General features: G+C 40.1%; 2 protein-coding genes across 7 annotated transcripts in view; both read left to right on the top strand.

Annotated features, from left to right (window-relative positions):
• Window positions 1-5,975, top strand: part of LOC122564279 (nuclear transport factor 2-like) — a 50,289-nt gene extending 44,314 nt beyond the window's left edge. Inside the window, exon 5 of the mRNA XM_043718956.1 lies at window positions 5,432-5,975. Within this exon, the coding sequence (XP_043574891.1) occupies window positions 5,432-5,572 (141 nt within the window). The 3' untranslated portion in view covers window positions 5,573-5,975. The remainder of the gene's footprint in view (window positions 1-5,431) is intronic.
• Window positions 5,976-12,346: 6,371 nt separating this feature from the next.
• LOC122564354 (activity-dependent neuroprotector homeobox protein 2-like) overlaps window positions 12,347-21,199 on the top strand; it is a 41,681-nt gene continuing 32,828 nt past the window's right edge. The window contains exons 1-3 of one of the 6 annotated variants that reach the window (XM_043719102.1): window positions 12,472-12,610; window positions 13,788-13,919; window positions 20,158-20,627. In XM_043719102.1, coding sequence (XP_043575037.1) covers window positions 20,609-20,627 — 19 coding nt within the window. In that variant the 5' untranslated portion in view covers window positions 12,472-12,610; window positions 13,788-13,919; window positions 20,158-20,608. Of the gene's footprint in view, window positions 12,365-12,471; window positions 12,611-13,787; window positions 13,946-20,157; window positions 20,628-21,199 lie in introns of those variants that run through there. The other 5 variants (XM_043719108.1, XM_043719104.1, XM_043719106.1 and 2 more) reach the window with 5 other exon arrangements.

The following is a 21,199-nucleotide window of genomic DNA, read 5'->3' as shown; positions in this document are numbered from 1 at the left end:
TCCCAGTCCTCTGAATATGTTTGTCCACGTTGCAGTCCTAAATAATTGGTCCATTATCCTAAAGCTACTGTTTCCCCTAACTGGGCAATATCGAGCTAATGTTTCAGTATCTCACCTATCAAGCTTTTTGACATCATATTTTTCAATGTGACTACTACTCATTCTTTGAAAGTCCAGACATAGACAGAAGTTGTCCAACAACTGCATGTGCAGAGCCATGTTTCAAGTTTTTCTTCACTTGATTGAGCAGATTTTTCAGGGAAAATGGAAACATAATCTGAATAGAACTCTATTAATAAAACTGACCAAAAACATGCAAAAAAAGTGTATTTTAATGAATATGCTTCAAATGAGAAGACCAATTTGTTACTTTACATTTTTGTCTTGGCACTGGGTAGAATGCTGACTCAGTGATATCTGGAGTAGTTTTTCCTTGTACAACAGCTGCATGCTTGATGTCTTGGTAATGTGATTAAGTATAATTTTCATCAGCAAAATGGTTTCATATGATATGAAATGAAAACAATCAGTCCAGTTTGACTCCACTTAAAGTTTTTCATAGCAATCTGTGCTGCCAAATGGGACAATGAACCAAGTTACCAGTTTTGCTAGATTTCGGCAATGGGCAACCTGAATAGAAATTGACAAGTGTCAGAAGATCATGATGTGCAAACATTATCTTCATGTCATTGTCATTTTGGTCCTCAGTTAGTCCTAGTTGGACCATGTTTTGATCACATCAGCTCCAAATGCATCTGTAAACACCAGTGTCCCCTGAAATCCTCAAATCTCTGTTTGATCTCAGCTACCAATGAATGTGGTGTACATTTCATTGTTCACTATTTGAGCATGTTATTTGATGACTCAGTGTGGAAACAGGCCCTTCAGTCCAACAAGTCCACACTGACCCTCTGAAGAGCGACCCTCCGAAGAGCAACCCACCCAGACCCATTCCCCTACACCTAACACTACGGGCAGTTTAGCATGGCCAGTTCACCTAACTTGCACATCTTTGGACTGTGGGAGGAAACCCACGCAGACAGGGGGAGAATGTGCAAACTCCATACAGGCAGTTGCCCGAGACAGGAATGAACCCGGGTCTCTGGCACTGTGAGGCAGCAATGCTAACCACTGTGCTATCATTGCTAATTATCTTCATGGTTAACTTTCTGAAACCAGTCTAATTTCTGGACACAACTGGACATGCATATGGTCTGAAAAATTTATCCATTTTTCATGGTTCAGGCCTTTGTACAGTTTTTGGTGGATGGTAGTAATATGTGATGACTGATTTGAGATACTGATTTGAACTAGGTAAAAACAATGACTGCAGATGCTGGAAACCAGATTCTGGATTAGTGGTGCCGGAAAAGCACAGCAGTTCAGGTAGCATCCGAGGATGGCTGCCTGTGTCACAAGCTCCTGGGAGAAAGTGAAGACTGCAGATGCTAGGGATCAGTCAAAAAGTGTGGCGTTGGAAAAGCGCAGCTCGTCAGGCAGTATCCAAAGAGCAGGAGAGTCAACATTTCAAGCATATGTTCCTCATCCTTTCTTCACCTGTCTCAAAATCTCCGTCAGTTGTCAAATCACAAAGTTTACCCTTTGGAAATCTGAATTTTACCAAAATGCTTTTTCTTTCAAAATACCTCGTTTTGCTTTTCATTGCACATAGATTAAACAGGTACTAATGACTCCAAAGGTTATCGAACTCCTTTAGATAAAGACTTTCAGTTGAATGACGTTATTCACCATTTATGCTGTTAGTGAGCCCAAAACACTAAAATGGACAGGTATTGTGTTTTTTTGTTCAGAAAGCTTTGAATATTAGATGCTAAATCATCAACTAATTTAATAATGATATGATTTGAATGGTTAGATTTCTCAGCTGTTGACATTAATAGGACTTTAATCAGATGATAAAGTACTCAAGCAGCCTTCCACAAATTCCCAATCGGATGTATGCTTTCCTCTGTCTCTGCTTGCTTTGTGCATCAAAAAATCTTGGTTGCCACCTCAGGATTTAATTTGCGGGTTAAAGAATGATTGTTGCCTAATACTATTGTTTCATTTGATTCACTTGGCTTTGGAAGCTGTTAAGTTTGCTAGCATGCTGTGTGCAATAAAGCCTTTTGATGTATTTTTGAAAACAGCTATCTTTTCTTGACATGTTACGTACACTATGCCTCTAATGTAGCATCTTTTTTTAAAAAATTAACCAGTCTGAAAGTCCAATCAAACCTGGAAGCCTCTGTCTCATTGATCCATTTTAATGCAACTTGTGTGGTTAGTTGTATAATTCCCAGTCCTTCATATGATAGAGTTTCTCTTAATCTCACCAGATCCTTTTTGTAATCTGTAAAGAAGGCTAAGCTCTTCCTCTGAAAGTTTGCAAAAGAAGACGGTGATGTTTCCAGTATATTTCACCAACCATCGCAATTCTCCCGCAACCTCTTTGACCGTGCCCCTTTTCTCTTCCCCCGCCCCAAACCACCACTCTGGTAGTGTTTCCCGTATGGTGGACACCTCCCTTCCCATGGTCATACACATACAGCCTCATGGTGTCAACAGAATCAGATATTCCTGGTTTGAGAGAATGCTGGTTGGAAGCGGATGGAGAAGCTGTAAGTGGCACACTAAGTCCCGAGTGCACCACCGCAGAGAAAGCTGAACTGTTTTCTGTTGATACCAATACGAAACTCAAGATTGTTTCTCGGAGAATTCAGATTTAGTCAGAGTTATGTGTTGGAATCCGAAAATAAAGAAGTCTTTTTCTTAGAGTGGTTAGAGGTGAGCGTTCCGTTGTAGGGTACTGTGAATATAATTAAACAGGTCAATGCCTATCGTGAGAGGAATTCTTAAAATGTATCTGTTCCTTCATGGTTAATGAGTTAGTATTTTCAATCGGACTAGGTGTCTCCTGTCACTATTAATAACGTTGGGCCGATTGAATAAGCACTAGCAGAAATGCTTGCACCATGGTATTTGAGGTTCCGATTATTTCTTCCTCCGAGTTAGCCTGGCCGCTGATAGAACTTCAATAATAGCAGATACCTATCTCGTAATCCACATACAAAAATGATAACATTAAGGATATGCCAATGTACTTTAAAATTGGCATTGCGATTAGATTTGCTCTAATTCTGCTACCCGCCAGTAGTACATTCAGCACCATCACCAGGACACTGGAAAAATAACTTCAAGGTACATAATTGAGGTCTCACACTTCTCTCGTGAAACATGAGAAGCAGACTAACTGGCTGATGCATTCTTCATTTGAAAGCAAATGCTGCATGAATTGCACAGAAAATGAAGAGGAACGCTGGGGCTGACCAGTTGTGCAGGATTCAAACCCATGGTCGTGAGGCAGCTATTTTGTACGGTCTTATTATTCTCTAAGAGCTAGGTACTCATTGTGAATGTGAATATAAGGGTGCGGCGCTTACTATCATCTTGCGCCGAGTGAAAACGTGAGTCTCCGGCCACCAGATATAGAATAGTCAACAATTTACTCGATGAAGCTTCAGTATATCGAGTCTACAAATGATTTATTTTTCTCCATGGGAACTAGAAAATGTAGCAAGTGGTGGTCGGCGCACCACGGGGCAACACATCACTACTCTAGTTACTCTTTGTAGGAGGGTACATTGAGTACCATCACAGAACAAAGACTCGATTTCTTGGGACACAAAAACCTTCGCTTCTTGTGATCCCACGTGTTTATTCTTCCTTATGCAAAGTCGCTGGTTCCTACTCTTCAAAGAATCTCGTATTCTTAGTAATGTTATGGTGCAGGAAGAGGCCACTCAGCCTATCTTATCTGTACTGGTTTTCCAGATGAGCATTAAGACTAAATGTCTTTCCCTCGTAACTCTGCACATATATTCAAGGAATCATCTAACGCCCTTTTGATTGGCTCAAATTAACTTACTTCATCCACACTTCCAGCAAATTGACTTTGTTATTCTTCACTATTGCAGGAATTATTGCCTTTGCCTCAGTGACAAAAGCTTACAACCTTCCCCTCTGCTGAACAAGGCCTGAGGACTAACAAAGGTTCACACTGCTGGAGCCCTTGCTGCTCGTATTCCCAGGTCTTAAGCGTCCTGCTGTTCACTCCTGTTGCCCTGAGACTAGCTTGCTGTTTGTCCAATCACAGCCTATTTCTCATGAACTTGCTGCTGATCAGACTTCCCAACGTTTATTTTTGGATTCCTGAATCTTCCCTCACCAGAACCCTGTTGTCCCTAGGTTATTTTTTTTCTTATCTTTTATAGCTCTGTTTAGTACATTTCATAGCTTTGTTAATGAAATAACAAGCATCTTAAAATGAAAAGGGGCAGAGACTTTAGGGAATTGTTGTCAGTAAATTACTCTTTTTCTAAGCAAATGCCTTTTCTTAGTTTTTGTATGGAACCTAAGATTGGACAATGAAGAAAGTGTTTGGTATGCTTTCCTTTACTGGACAGAGCATTGAGTATAGGAGTTGGGAGGTCATGTTGTGGCTGTACAGGACATTGGTTAGGCCACTTTTGGAATATTGTGTGCAATTCTGGTCTCCCTCGTATCAGAAGCATGTTGTGAAACTTGAAAGAATTCAGAAAAGATTGACAAGGATGTTAGGAGAAAGTGAGGACTGCAGATGCTGGAGATCAGAGTTGAAGAATGTGGTGCTGGAAAAGCACGCCAATTAGGTAGCATCCGAGGAACAGGAGAGGGCAAAGGAGGTGACCTGGGGGGTACAGTGAGAGACAGACTCACTGAGGTCCTTATAGTGGGAGGAGGAGAATTTCTTCAAGGTTGGCATCCTTGGAAGAGGTTTTGCAATAAGGTTATAATCAATGAAACATCAACTCTGCTGCTCCTCAAATTTACAAGAATGTTGCCAGTGCTGGAGGATTTGGGCTACAGGGAGAGACTGAATAGGCTGGGGCTGTTTTCCCTGGCGTGTCAGAGGCTCAGGGGTGACCTTGTAGAGTTTTATAAAATTATGAGGGGCTTGGATAGGGTAAACGGACAAGGTCTTTTCCCTGGGATGGGCAAATCCTGAACTAGAGGGCATAGGTTTAGGGTGAGAGAAAAATTTAAAAGGGACATAAGGGGCAACTTTTTCACTCAGACAGTGGTGCGTGTATGGAATGAGCTGCCAGAGGAAGTGGTGGAGGCTGGTACAATTACAGGATTTTAAAAGGCATCTGGATGGGTATATGAATAGGAACAGTTTAGAGGGATATAGGCCAAATGCTGGCAAATGGGACTAGATTGATTTAGAATATCTGTTGGACTGAAGGGCCTGTTTCGTGCTGTACATCTGTATGACTCTAATTATGTGGTGATCACTGTTTCCTAATTATTCCTGAACCATTAAAATGTCTACTCAGTCTACCTTATTTCCTTGAGGCAGATCTAATGTTGCCTCTTTTTCTGCTTTCAAATGTGTTCGAACATGCAGTCTTTAATCAACTGGGGACAAAACTCCAAGTTCAGTAGTACACAAAACTTGGAATTATGCAATTGCTGCCTATCACATGCCTCGTCTGATTTTGAATTAATTGGAAAAGGAAATCAAACGTAATTCATCACAGGCAGAGATCCTTCACCACTGAACACCAAGATGGTGGTGGAGTAGAGCTCCCAAGCCCAGGGCTAATCCACTCCATCTGCCTTTGCGTTTCTTCTTTTTTCCCCCTTTTTCTTCTGTGATTGCAGCTACTGGACCCTATGGACTTGTAGAGGAAGAGGAGTTGGTGAAGGGGCAAGCATGGAACCTGGTATCATATTTGGTTGATACATTTGGCGAAGGTAACGTTGGCATGGTAGGCCCAGTGTCTGATGATCAGCGACTTGGCCGTTATTTGGGTCTGGCACTAGTGGCAGCAAAACAGTGGCAAAATGAACATCACAGCAACGTCTGCAGTTGGCATCAGAATCAAACATGTTGGGATCAAGATTAAAGTGGTGCTGGAAAAGCACATCAGGTCAGGCAGCAACGGAGGAGCAGGAAAATCAACGTTTCGGGCAAAAGCTCTCCTGATGAAGTCCATTTTCCTGCTCCTCCGATGCTGCCTGACCTGCTGTGCTTTTGCCGCACCACTCTAATCTTGACTCTAATGTCCAATATCTGCAGTACCACTTCTACCTCGAACATGTTGAGCTTCAGCTGCAGCCATGCACTAAATCTGAATTGGTACTCCTGGAATGGACTATGATGTGGGGCCATTGGTGGGCTCAGGGCCCACTGTGGAGAGACCCCCCGCCAATGATATCAAACATGCAAAAGAAAGGAGGAAGGTGACTTTTTAAAATTATATTTAAGTCCTGTACCTTAATTTCAGTCTTGTACCTTAATATCTTCTGTAAATCAAAATGGAGCTATAATACACTTTTATCCCTTGTATTTAACAAATAAATAGTGAAATAAGTCAATTCAGTTCACTCATTGTGAATCCTCAAGGTTTACTTTTATCTCATTATATAAATTCATTTCTTGATTTACAACTTAAATTACTTATTGTGGGAAAAAAAGACAAAGTCAAAGTTTTTCATCTTCAGTCCTCAGAAATGAAAAACTTTAGTAAGGGAACAATGATATATGCAGCATGACAACTGGGTGCTGATTAATTGGACTATGGTTGGCAAAGACACAGCAGGATCTGTTAAACATCTAAATTAACAGATTAAATTTAAAACAGACAGGGAGACTGGTCATGACACTGCCATGGGGTGCAGCAGGAGTAGGCTGACTCCATTGCACCTTTTCAACAAGGAGAAGGCAGTGTACTACTACTTCTTACCTACGAAAGATTTATATATAACACTTGCATTCCTATCTGAATTTGCATAATTAAAACTGTCCAGGATGGATCTACTTCTGCTTCACTATTTTTTCTTGATCTATTTCTTTCCACCATACAATAGTTCACAATAGACTGAGTAGCAGTTCCCTCTATATTTCTTCATCTTAACCATATAGAGTCATAGAGATGTACAACACAGAAACAGACCCTTTGGTCAAACCTGTCCATGCCGAGCAGCTATCCCAACCCAATCTAGTCTCCCCTACCAGCATATATATTCAACTTTTGCCTAACATCTGTGTCATTTTATGGAGCAATCTTTAATTTACACTGCTGATTTCACATTGTTATAGAGTCCAACAACCCTTTGACGCAAACCAGTCCATGCCAACCAAAATGTCCATTCACGCTAACTCCACTACCCTGCACTTGGCCCATATCCTTCTAAACCTTTCCTATCCATGTATTTGTCCAAATGCCTTTTAAATGTTGTTAATGTACCTGCTTCAACCACTTCCACTGGCAGCTCATTCCCATATGTGTACCACGTTCAGTGTTTTAAAACAAAAGTTGCCTTCTTTCCCTTCTAACCTTAAACTGATATCCTCTAGTCCTTGATTCCCCAAGCCTGGGAAAAAGACTAAGTGCATTCACCCAATCTGTGTCTCTCATGATCTTATACATCTCTATAAGATCCCCCCCCCCCCTCGCTCTCCTACATTCTCAAGAAAAAGGTCCTAGCTTGCCCAACCTCTCCCTATAACTCAGACTATTGAGTCCAGGCAACCTGCTTGCAAATTTCTTCTGCACTCTTTCCATTTTAATAACATCCCATAGCAAGGTGACCAAAATTGAACACACATGCAGCCTCATCAGTGTCCAGTACAACTGCAACATGACTTCCCAACTTCTATACTCAATGCCCTGCCTGATGAAGGCCAATGTGCCAAAAGCCTTCTTCACCGTCCTGTCTGCCTGTGACTCCACTTTCAAAGAACTGTGCACCTGAACTCCAAAATCCCTCTGTTCCACTACATCCTTTAAGGCCCTACCATTCACCATGAAAATCCTACCTTGATTTGACTTTCCAAAAGCAACATCTCACACTTATCTATGTTAAACTCCATTTGCCATTTCTCGGCCCATTTCCCCAACTGATCAAGGTCCTGCTGCTCATTCAGATAACTTTCCTCACTATGCACAATACTGCTTATTTTAGTGTCAACTGCAAACTTACTAATCACGCCTTATACATTCTCATCCAAATCATTGATATAGATGACAAACAGCATTGAGCCTAACACCAACTCCTGAGTTAAACCACTAGTCACAGATCTCCAGTTTGTCAAGCATTCTTCCTCTATTACCCTCTGCTTCCTACCATCAAGCCAATTGTGTATCCAATTTGCCAGCTCCCCTGGATTCCATGCAATCTAACCTTCCAGAGCAGCCTACAATGTGGAACCTTATCAAAAGTCTTACTGAAATCCATGTTGACTATGTCCACCCCCCTGCCCCTGCCAACTTTCCCTTGTCATCAAAACAAATTTGTGAGGCATGATCTCCCATGCACAAAGCCATGTTGACTAGTCCTAATCAAACCCTGTCTTTCCAAATGCATATATATCATCCCTCAGAATCTTCTCAAGTCACGTACCAACCACAGATGTTAGGCTTACTGGTCTATAGTTCCCAGGTTTTTTTTGCGGCCCTTCTTGAATAAGGGCACAACATTCACTACTCTCCAGTATTCTGGACCTCACCTGTGGCTAACAACGATTCAAAAATATCACCTAGGGTTGATATAGACTACCTAAGATTACAGAATAGTATAATGACATCTCAAATTTGGGTTAGCTTAATGAACAGAATATTTTTGAAGATTATAATTTTTTTTCTCCTATTCACTTATCTAGCTGCTTCCTTTGGATAACTTACTTATACAATTTTTCATACATTTGGACATCATTAGTTTGTTGTCCATCCCAAATAGTCCTTAACTCTCCTGGTTTTTAACAAAACCTTCATCATTCATTCTCAGGGATCTCTTAATGCTACTTTTCATTGGCAACATTTTGTTGAAGAGACTGCATTACTGCTTTCTACCCATTTTGCTCTTCTAATTACTTATGTATTCTATACTTAGCATGAGAGCAAACTAGCTTCCAAAGGAGTAACTAATACACTTGGAATTCTTAATTTATAGAAGAGACTAGAATTGTCTTTTGACAAGCATAATGCAAAGTGTATAGGTGTACAATCATGAAAAGTCAGTTTGAATTGCATACATCTTCCTTTTATCATAACTCTAGTATTTTTTCCATGCCAATCACTTTATTAGTTACATTTCATATCTTGTTCTGAACCAATCATCAGCTTTGAAAAGGATTGATAGCATCAAATCAATTAAAATATATCATACCTTTAATTTAACGGTACTTATAGAAACCCCCACCCTTCTCTCATTTATCTCTCCACCCTTCAGGCACTCTGCCTGTATTCCTGATTTCGGGCTTTTACCCGAAACATTGATTTTCCTGCACTTCGGATGCTGCCTGAACTGCTGTGCTTTTCTAGCGCCACTCTAATCCAGAAGATATTTATCAGACAAGAATTCCAATATCTAATTATAAGTTTAGATTACTTACAGTGTGGAAACAGGCCCCTTTGGCCCTACAAGTCCACACCGACCCTCCAAAGAGCAACCCACCCAGACGCATTCCCCTACATTTACCCCTTCACCTAACACTACGGGCAATTTAGCATGGCCAATTCACCTAACCTGCACATTTTTGGATAGTGGGAGGAAACCCATGCAGACACTGGGAGAATGTGCAAACTCCACACAGACAGTTGCCTGAGGCGGGAATTGAACCCAGGCCTCTGGTGCTGTGAGGCAGCAGTGCTAACCACTGAGCCACTGTGCCACCCGTTTGTGACTTGAAGATAATGTATCTGCATCTTATGGAAATTAGCTGCACTTTTCTATCCTTCCTATCTAAAATACATAAAACGTCAATGCGTAGTTTTGGTATTCATTAGTCTTGAGAACAATAGAATTGGTCTTTTACCTAGCTACATCTGATAGATCATATCACAGACTATCTTGTGTCTCCATTGGAATTTTCTAATACTTTCAAAGAAATATAGAGCATCACAACATTAAACTCAATTTCAGTAACTGTGAAACATTTACTGAAAAAAGGACATAAATTAATTCATCAAAACAAATAGAATATATGTAATCTTCTTAGCAGGTAAGTTGACATTTTGTAGTTAATTTTTACCTATGCAGCTTTTTTCCTTTTTCCCTTTCTGCCTGTGAAAGCTAAATTGACTAAACCTAAAGTTGATTGTTAATTAATGCTTGTTCTATCATCATGTACTATAATTCATCTTTCCCTGGATATTGAACTTCATTTCACTCCCTCAGTCTTTTTGTAGGTTTTCAAGGGCCAAGCATTATTGAATAAAAAGTTATCAGTTACTTTTTTTGAATTATCACAATTTTTCAAAAATCATTTTTAACCTTGTTGGAATTCTGCATGATGTGTTTGTCTTTCAATTGTCATACACAAAAAAGTGCTTAAAATTAACAGTTGAAATCTACCTGGCCATCATTACAAAACTGTACAAGTAATTCACTGTTACAGAATAATTGGAGCAGTGGAGAAGGCAAGAGTAATCTAAAACAGGGGGGAAAACTATGTAACCACTTAGGAGTCTAAGAGTTGTCTATTTTCTTTATTTTAACATTAAGTCTTTGGTTAGCCTATTCAACTTCAGGAAAAAAATATCACTGTGACTGATGGAAATCGTAAACAAAAATTGCTACATTAATCCAATTCCCAAAATTCTCTTACTTGACAACAAATTGCCCAATCATTATTTCAAAATAAAGAGTGTGAGGAGGAGTGCCACAAAATTTGGTAACATATAAAAAGATGCCCAAGGGAAATTAGTGATAATTTATTGCAGCAGTATATCAGTTGCAGATATCTACAAAGTTACCTGACTTAAACATTTGATGGCACCAAGGATATTGTAACAGATCCGGATGTCCAAATATCAGAAGATAGTTAATTAGAAATAAGGTAATTCAATATCACAGTTATTAATTTTGTTGTAATTTAGTCAAAATGTAGATGGCCAACACATTTGCAGGTTTACAGAAGCGATGTATCTATCAGCTAAAACTAAATCCTGATTTATTATTCATTTAATTTTTCAAGTAGGTATTTAATTTCCCCTCTTTGAATGCCTCAGTTGAACTTGCCTCTGCATGCTTCATTTCCAGACCTTAACAAGTCTCTCCATAAAAAGCTTTGTCTCATATCACTTTTTCTTCTTGAATTACTTTTGAATTTGTGCCCATTTGTTCTGAATCCTTTCATGAGTGGGAGTGTTTTCCCACTACTTAGTCTGTCCAGATCCCCCATCATTTCGATTACTTCAATCAAATCTCCTCACAGCTGCTCCAATCGATCTTAGTACCTGAAATTCCTCATACACTGGAACCCATTCTCATAAACCACTTATGTGCTCTCTCCAGCGCCTTCACATCTTCCCTAATGTCCAGTGCCTAGTCTTGGGTGGATTATTCCAGTTGAAGCTAAACTAATATCTTAAACAAATTCAACATAACCTCTTTGTTCTCATAATCTATGTCTCTGTTAATAAATGCCAGGATACTATATGTTTTATTAATTGCTCTCTTAATCTATCCTGCCATATGCATGAACATGTCCAGGTCATTCTGCTCCTGAACTTTTGTATTATCTCTCCATGTTCTTATCAAAATGTATCACCTCACACTTCTCCACATTGAACTTCATTTGTCAGCTATCCATCCACTCCACCAATTGTCTATGCCCTTTTTAACGATCTTTCTCACCATTCATAATGCTGACTTGACAAATCAAAGTTAACTAGCCTCACCTAACTAGGTTATTCAGTTGCATATTTTAGCATTCTAATGAACTGTCAGCGGACTCAAAAAATTAACTCTGCATTCTCCCTACAGGTACGGCCAGACCTGCTGAACTTCACCAACAAGTTCTGTTTTTGTTTAAAAGTGATCCTTCCATTTTTTGGGTCAATAATGTTATTTACCTGCATATCACTTGATGAGTGCTCACCCTGGGATTGTACATATGTAACCCTTCTCAGTCAACATAGCTGTTATGGGACGCTTAATTTTATCATTGAGATTAACAGATACTTTATACATTTAGAAATAAATAACTCAATTTCCTAATGTTACCCTCATTGGATAACCTTCATTCATAGTTTCCTTTGCCATCAAGTAACAATTTGATGACTTGCCACTGCATGTGCTAAACCATGCTACTACATCCCATCATATGCAAAATTGGTCAAGTGTTAAGTTTCCCCACATGGTTGTTGACTGCCCCTGAACTCATAAGGCAACGCCTCTCTAAAATATGCCTCAATGACGTAGGCCCATCATTCTCGCGAGGATTACCCATTTTGGGGGCCCAGCACCCAACTGAAATGGACAAATCACAACATTTACGAAGTCTGCCATGTGTTGCATTATGAGCTTTGGAGTAAGTTTCAACAAATTGCTTCATGCATATTTTAATAGGTGCATTCTATACTCCATTCCAATTGGTCCATTCATCGTTATGTAAATCATGTTATACGTCACTTCCAGGTGGAATCGAGCGCCATTTTGTCAAGAACGTTGCGGTTCTGAAGTGAATTATGATAAAAGATAAGAAATTAGAGGAAAAAAATCATTGTGGTTTGACTGCCTAAGAGCGAGACAGCGGGAAGTTGGAAAACGGGCTAAGGTTAGTCGGGGTGAGGGATTTGGCGCGCAATGTTTTGAGTGGGAATGAAGAGCTCCCTCTTTCAGCTCTGTTTGGTAGTGAGGGGCTGAGGTAGCGGTGTTGGTCTCTTTTCGTGTTTTCCACAACCCCTCCCCTTTTCCCCAGTCCCAATCCAACAAGAGGCATGCACATCCATCCCCTTTGACTGAACTTTGCATTTACTTTTATTTTCCTCGTAGCTACTTTTTTTTTTACCCTTTCCCTCTGTTTTGTATTGCTGTGTCTTCTACATAAATATCCTCCAACAGGTGAGGGATTCACTGCAGCCCAATGACTGGCTGGCTACTCCTGGTGCAGGACTACCTGGACTGCACTCCCTCCCTCTTCCCATAGATGATGCCTTCAACTTGTTCATAAGCGCAAACTTGGACCATTTGATATGACGTTCTGCAAAGGTGAGGGAAGGGGCATATAAGGGTTTCCCTCGCAAACAAAACTATTGGTGTGAATTGTATTTGTGCAAGGATGATTCAGTACTTTTCGTTAGTTTGTGTCAGAATATTGCCTTGCGCCTTTTTGGAGTAACTTTCATAAGTACTCAGCGTATTTAGATACTTGATTATTTTTCAGGATGTGGCAAAAATACAAAATATTTAATAAAGTATGGAACAAATAGGCACACACCACGACTTTTTCTGTAGTTGCTTTATTCTATCTGACTTTCTTTTTGTGTACTTTTGCAGCACTTTGTAAAGTGCACGGGTGTAATGAGTTTAAATTTTATGTGCAGTGATGGTGAAATATTGCACTGAATGTTTGCGATGTACACTTCACGTGAGGGCTAACTTTTTTGCTTGATCAAGATTTTGGAATATCTTTTTATACAAGCTGTCTGCAACTGTCGAGAATTCTTCTAAACATAGTTCATCGCTCAACGAGCGAGCCAAGTTGGTTGCAAGTGTCAAATACTTTTGCTTAACCCCATCCCATCCCATGGGTTAATGGAGTATTATAACGAACTAGACAATTATTGATACCTGGATCAACTTGATTTTGGCTAGTTTGAAGTACTTAAGATGTGGAATGCTCTTTTTTTTAAGTACAGCACTATTTCTAAACTAATCTAATTTCATCTGATTAGCTACCAGACTGGAAGAAAATAATCACGTGATCAACTGGTATTCATTCTGTTTGACAGGGCTTTCAGCAAATGCCAGAGAAGACAGCCGCGTGGGCGGGATTTGGCTTGGTTCTGTGTTAACCACGTGATTGTTTCCGTGGTAACCAGCTCTTTGAGTTCTGAATGGTGTGATTGGCCTGTGGAAACAAGGTGATTGGAGAGTTGATCTGTCATTGGTTAGTAAGTGCTGCACTTTATTGGTTGTTCATAATCACGTGGCTACCAAATCACTTCACAAAGACAGTGACCTCAGCAATTGTTCAATACTTCCATGGGGTCTAGAATAATCTAGTTGGCTCAACTGGTTGATGCTCTACTGGTGTCGTCTTCATGTCTTTTCTCTTCTCCCACTTTATGGTTTCCACTTAAATTTTCATTGCTTCCTTCATGTTGTGGGCATTTCCATTTTCTGACAGTTTCACTTTATTAGTAATTGCCTTATTTGTAAGACAGAATTTGGACTCTGTCAAGTGAATGTATCTTTACAACTACCCTATTGTACCCTCTTGTAGTTTTAGAGTTCACTTCTCGGTATGCCTTTGAGGAAAACAAACTCCAATCTTTTCAGTATTCCTGATAATTACAACCCCTCAGTTTTGATGTCATCATTGTATGTTTATTTGTCTCTTTCAATGTTGATCCAAATATGGATTGGGATGTCATACCATTTCCTCAACTGAGACATGTAAGCAAGCTTGCACTGAAATGAGGGAAAATATGCTGCAGTGCACAGAATGTACTACAAATAACTGCTTAAATCCCAAGCATTGTACAACCAATGCATTCCAAATGTGTATACCAAGCTCATAGGATAAGTCAGTCTTACTTCCATAGTATCCATTCTTAAAGCTCAGGAGCTATTGATCTTCTCCAAGAACTCATCTAACTTTAAAATAACTACTAGTTATCCAAAGGCTGTTCATTCAACTACATTTTTTTTTTTAAGAAATAATTTCTCGAATATGAAGGTTGTCTTGAAGGTAGTGGAGGATGTCCTTGAAGTGCTCCAGTGCATTGGTGTAGGAATACAATGCTATTTGAGAGGGAGTTCTCGGATTCTGACAATAGGGGAGGAACAGTGATATTCTGCCATGTCAGAATGGTGGGAGGAAAGCTTAAATAATTAAAAACCCAATTACACCCCTAGCGCAGAGAGAATTAATGATCTCTTCCCCCCCTGTCTGGTAACAGGACCAACTCATTATACCCAGTACTGCTGGAAATACAAGTCAGCTTTTTTCCTCCTGCCAAACCCACTCAGTGCAGTTTTCCTTGACTGCTCTTAAAATATATCGATACAAATCAAGATGCCTCTTGGTCATAATATTTTGCTGACAAAGCATATTCCAATGAGTGGCTGTTATTTTTTAGTATTGGACTTTCAAATTGAAACCTGTAATGAATTTTGGCTTCCTCACATTTTTTTTTCAACAATATTTCAACTTTTGTTGTCTGAACATGGGCTGAAAAATTGACCGGTAGGAATCTTCCTGCACTGTTGCATCACTGTGATTTCCATTCTGCAGTATTTGTGACTGTCCTGGATATCAGTGATTCTCTACAACTTTATTAAATATTGATATTGCTGTGATGGAAACTATCCACACTACTCTTGTGGTTTTGACACCTTTGCATCAAATAATTTTTTCTCCTCTTGGCAACATTATCTTCCTCAAGCATTTTAGTTTGTACTTTGTCTCTTGTCATCTTTTTCGACTGCCTCACTTCCTAGTCCTACAATTTCTTTCAACTCTCCTTACTGTATTGATGATCATCTTTCTCTCAACACCTCTTATCTTGCTCTCTGATTTCACTGCATCCAGTTCCTCACTTAAATTTAGACATCATCTCTCCTACTCAGATTTATGTCCAACTTCAGACCTTGCTACCTTGTGTGACTTATCTATTCCAACAGCCTTGTCTGTGAGTGAGACAATCTGAGTATGACTTTGCATACCTCACCACCGAAACCCCCCTCAACATGGTTTTCTTCTGTACCTGTTGTATAGTGTGGGGCAGGGAGGAGGAGTGAAGTAGTAATCTTTTTCTCAAGCTCTCAGCTAACAGCACTTAACTTTCAAGCATCTAACCTTTGGTACTCCATTCCATAAGATGTGACTGCAGCTGTTGATTTTGTTCAGTCATTTCTGCTGTTTGTTTTGCCCTTGTAGCTAGTGAAACGTTATCCCATCTTGGTCATTTCACCTGTATCTTTGTGTAGTCAAGTTCAGTGTTGATGATTTATTGCTAAATCAAGTATGCTTAATAATTAGACCTACATTGGTCATACCAAACACGATTGGGCCTCAGTGCCCTCTGCCAATGTTGCTCCCTACACTTGGATCATAAGCAAAGATCACACTGCGTTTTTCCATTATATACTGACTTTAACTACTTATTGAATTTTTTTGTTTTTAATCTATATTTTTCTAATCAACCTGATCAGAGATGTTATTACATACCTCCCAGAACAGGTGAGACTTTAACCTGTGCATCCCAGTTCAGAGGTAGAGACACTGTATCACAAGGGGCCCTGATTTTAAACTTAGTAATTGTGGAGAGGACAGGGATGTGGAGTTGATGGATTTCTTGTTAAGATTAAAATTACCTGTTCAACCACTTGCGTCAATTCCTTTTCTCACCCTTTCCACTTAGTAAATCAAGGCCTGCAGCACATGTCTACCTTTTTGGATTCCCACCTTGCCATATAACCCCTTAGGTCATTCTGTTTACTTCCTGCTGGGAATTTTTTTTTAAAATGACCTATTTAAACTATTCAAGTTTTTGTTGGTGATCTCATTCAATGTTAACAGGTATACTTATTAAAATACTAATATATTTCTTTCAGCTCTGTAGTTCAGATTATATTCAAAGATTTTAAAAAGGGCAATGGAAAAGGAACAACTGTACCAACATCTTGTATAAAATGCTCAAACATTACTAATGTTTCTTCAAGTCAGTTCATGGTGGCATCTTTCTAAGCTGCTTTGTGTCAACTGCAGTATATTAATGGCAGCATGAATACATGTCTGTTTAGCTGTTTATTTTACACCACTACCTTTTGCTCCCTTGACTTAATTTCCACTGAACAGTTGATTATTCAACTTTCCAATTAATATTGTAAATATTCTTTCCCTTCCAAAATCATCGCCCTTGTAGGAAATTCCACCCTACACCTTGTCCTTGTAAGTTCCTTTCCAGTTTCCAGCCTTTTTTTGCTCAGGCCTTGACTGTCATTGCCTCCTATCTCCTTGCCCTTCTTTCTTTTAATTCTATGTATGAATCTTTCCCATCAGTAGTCTGCTTGTTTTAGATAACTAGCATGAGTCAAAACATGTATTATATCTTCTATGCCCCATCTTTTCCAATAATGCTCATCTGTGATCCAGCTCACTTTTTTTTTTCTTGCCCTATGCTAATACCATCTGTTCTTGGCTGTCTCTTCCTTATCCAAATGTTGTCTCTTTGTGATACTATACAAAGACATGGAGGTAGGTTCTATATATAAACTGTCAACCAGCACCCCTCCCTTGATCGATTATAGTTAGGTATGATTTAGCCTTTCAAGTATGTCTTTTGCATTTGTGGTTTTTAAAGGATAAAATAAATCAATATATTTAAAGGTTATAGCATTTTTATAGCTGGCAAAATGCTACAGGGGAGAGGTACCAAATGTACCTTTATTATTAGGTCAAAATTTACAAAAGTTTACTCAGGCTGATGAAACTAAGAAAAAGCTTTTTGACTTTAGGAGAGATCTGTATTCTGTTTAAGTCATAATTTCACTTTGGTTAAGTTAAAATGAAACAATGTAAGGGTGAGGTAAGGACCTCGTATTATTGCTTGACTGTTAATCTAGAAATTGGGTAATGTTCTAGGGTCAGGCTTGAGTCTCAGCGTGGAGTTTGAATTCATTTAATATCTGGAATTATAAGTTTGATAACCATGTTGATTTATTGGAAGAACTAATCTGGTTCACTCATGTCCATCGGGCCAGCAAAGTGCTGTTTTTATCTACAGACTCTAGCCCCACTGCAAGGACTCTCAACTGCCCTTCAGATGTATCATGCCCTTAAAGTCTCAAAAGAAATGAAGCAGAGCAGACCACCTAGTGTCACTCTAGGCATCAGAAATAACAATGGCAAAAACAGCTCTGAACCTGCAAAGTCCCCCTTACTTACATGTGGGTGTTAGTGTCAAAATTGGGAGAGCAGTTTCACGGGCAATGTCCCAGGCACTACTATCATCTATGGATATATTTCTTCTATTAGACAAGACCAGTAGAGGTGGTGATGCTGGTATGCAGTCAGGAGAAAGCTGCTTTGGAAGACCTCTACATTTGGAAACCATGCAGTGTCAGGGCGTCAGGTCAAAAATGGGTAAGCAAACCGCAATGTTGAGGAAGCACTGACGATGGTAAAGGGACAGAATATACTCTGGGGTGGAGGATTTCAATATCCACCACAGTGGCTCGGCAGCCGCACGACTAGTCAAGTCTTAAACAACGTTGCTGTTGAAGTGGGTCTGGGGCAAGTGGGGAGGAAACCAACAGGAGGAAGAAACATAGTTGATATGCTCTTCACCAGTCTGCCAGCTGCAGATGTGCTTGTCCATGTCAGTAGTAGTAAGAGTGGCCACTACCCTCTCCTTGTGGAGAGGAAGTCCTACCTTCATGTTGAGAATACCCTCCATAGTGCCACACAGCACAATCACTGTGCTAAATGGGACATACTTCAAACAGATTGAGCAACTAAAGACTGGGCATCCATGAAGTGTTGTGGGCATCAGAATCCTGCTCTAATTCAATCTGCAACCACATGGCATGGCATATTCCCTCCACTCTACCATTACCATCAAGCCAGGAGATCAGCCCTGTTTCAGAGAAGAGTGCAGGAGGGCATACTAGGAATAGCTCCAGGACTACCCTAACATGGGGTATTAACTTTGGTAAAGTTTCATAACAAGGCTACTTGCACACAAGACATTAGCAGTAAATGATCAAAAGAAACCAGTGGTTTTACAATCGGTGGATCAGATCTAAGATCCACAGTCCTATTACATCCAGTGGTGAACAATTAAACAACTCGCCAGAGGAGGAGCTTCCAATAAGATTACCAACAATGTAGGAACCCAGCACCTCCGTGCAAAAGGCTAAAGCATTTGCAACAATCTTCAACCAGAAGTGGAGAGTGACCAATCCATCTTAAACTCCTCCACTAGGTCCCTAGCACCACAGATGCCAGTCTTCAGTCTATCAGATTAATTCCATGTGATAACAAGAAATAGTTGGAGGTGCTGAATACTATAAATGTTATAGGCCCTGGGTACTGAATTCTTATGCTCCAGAGCTTGATATACTCTTAACCAATGTTGCAGTGCAGCTATAGTTTAGGTTCTCGACTCTTTTTACCTCCTTGTTCAAACATGGGCAAAAGAGCTGAAATCCAGAGCAACACCTCTGGACATCAAGGCCACGTTTGACTGGGTGTGGCATCAGAAACCTGAGCAAAACTGGAGACAAGAATTGGGAAGAAAATCATCTGCTGTTTGGAGTAATACCTGGCCTGGCACAGGAAGATGGTTGTGGTAGTTGAAGATTAGTCCTCTAAGCTCCCACACATTTCTTCAGGAATTCGTCAGGGTAGTATCTCTGCCCAACTATCTTCAATTGCTACAGTAGTCAATGTTCAGCACCGTTTGCAACTCAGATACTGAAGCAGTCCATTTCAAATGTGACAATATCCAGGTTGGTGCTGAAAAATAACAAGTAATATTCATGCTGCTCAAATGCCAGGCAATGACCTCTCTCTAGTAAGAGACAATTTAACCACTGCTCTTTTTACATTCCGTGGCAATGTCATCACTGGACCGCCAGTATTCACATCCTGGGAGTTACCATTTGACTAGAAATTGACATGGATTAGCTATATGAATACTGTCTACAAGAACAGGGCCAGTGAGTAAGTCACCACCTGATTCTTCAAGCCTGTCCACAAGTCAGGAGTGTGATGGAATTCCCCCTCCCCCTCCCCCTGTTGCCTTGAGTGCAACTCCAACAATGTGCAGTACTTAAGCTTGATGCTCTCCAGGACCAAGCAGGCTGCATGATTGATACCAAATCGAGAAGCATTACTCACTCTGCCACCAATACTCAGTAGCAGCAGTGTATACCATCTCCAAGATGGACTGTAGAAATTCACCAAAGATCCTTAGACAGCACCTTCCAAACATATAACCATTTCCATCGAGAAGGATGAGCAGCTGATTCATGGGAATGCCATCGCCTGTAAGTTCCTCTCCAAACCACTTACCATCCTGACTTGGAAATATGTTGTCTTTTCTGTATTGTTAGGTCAAAATCCCTTAACACTCTTTTTCTCTGTAACAGCAGTTTGGATCCACTTGCAGAACATAGAATGCTGTGCTTATTATCATCACCACCGCTACCTTCTCAAGGGTAACCACAGATGGGCAATGAATGCTGGCTAAAGTGATGCTCACATCCCACGAATGACTTCTTTTCTTGAAGTTGAATCAAAATAAGGATCCATTTTGCTGGATCCCAGTTTTGGAATGGATTATCACTGGATTAGTTCTTCACCAATTGGAGCCACAGGTTTTCTGACACCAAAGCTCAGTCTGATACTTTTGAAGATTAATTGGTTACTATTGAGGTGAGAATCCTACAGAGGAATTTCAAGACAGAAGCAATGCTTTCGGGTGGAATCTACATTCTAAAATGGAACTCTGATCATAAGAGATTCAGAAGGCAATGATTAAGCTGACATTTAATGTTCATTCTGGAGTTTCGCTTTCCCTTGATTATTTAGGAACTATTCATGCAGCTCTTTTCCTTCGGTGAGTACCACTGAAAGTGGTTTGACTGTGAAAGCAGTAACCTCTGGATGAAATGGTTTTTTTTTTCCTCTTCTCATAATTGACAGTTACACACTTAGACAGAATTAATAAAGCCATTATGCTAGTGCTCATGCTTTTTTCAGAGGTGTGTATACTAAAGCTGTATTATTACCACTACTGCTGAACTGTTGCATAGTTCAGTTGTACAATAAACTTATTACAATATAGTGTATTGTAATGGTGCCTAAGCTTTCCTTTGGCTTGTATCAACTCTTGGTGACACTGAAAAGATTAGAGGAAATGGAAGCAGTGGTAAGAATAGCATGGCAAGGCTGTTGGTAGATTAGATTCCCCACAGTGTGGAAACAGGCTATTTGGCCCAACAAGTCCACACTGATCCTTCAAAGAGCAGTCCACCCAGACCCATTTCCCTCTGACTAATGCACCAAACACTATGGGCAATTTAGTATGGCCAATCTTTGGATTGTGAGAGGATGTGCAAACTCCACACAAACAATCGCCCGAGGCTGGAATTGAACCCGGGTCCCTGACACGTGAGGCTACAGTGCTAA

This window comes from Chiloscyllium plagiosum, chromosome 29, assembly GCF_004010195.1.
Source record: "Chiloscyllium plagiosum isolate BGI_BamShark_2017 chromosome 29, ASM401019v2, whole genome shotgun sequence".
Lineage (NCBI taxonomy): Eukaryota > Metazoa > Chordata > Chondrichthyes > Orectolobiformes > Hemiscylliidae > Chiloscyllium > Chiloscyllium plagiosum.
The sequence above is the reverse complement of the archived record's forward strand: the minus strand, read 5'-3'. Positions and strand labels throughout refer to the sequence as shown.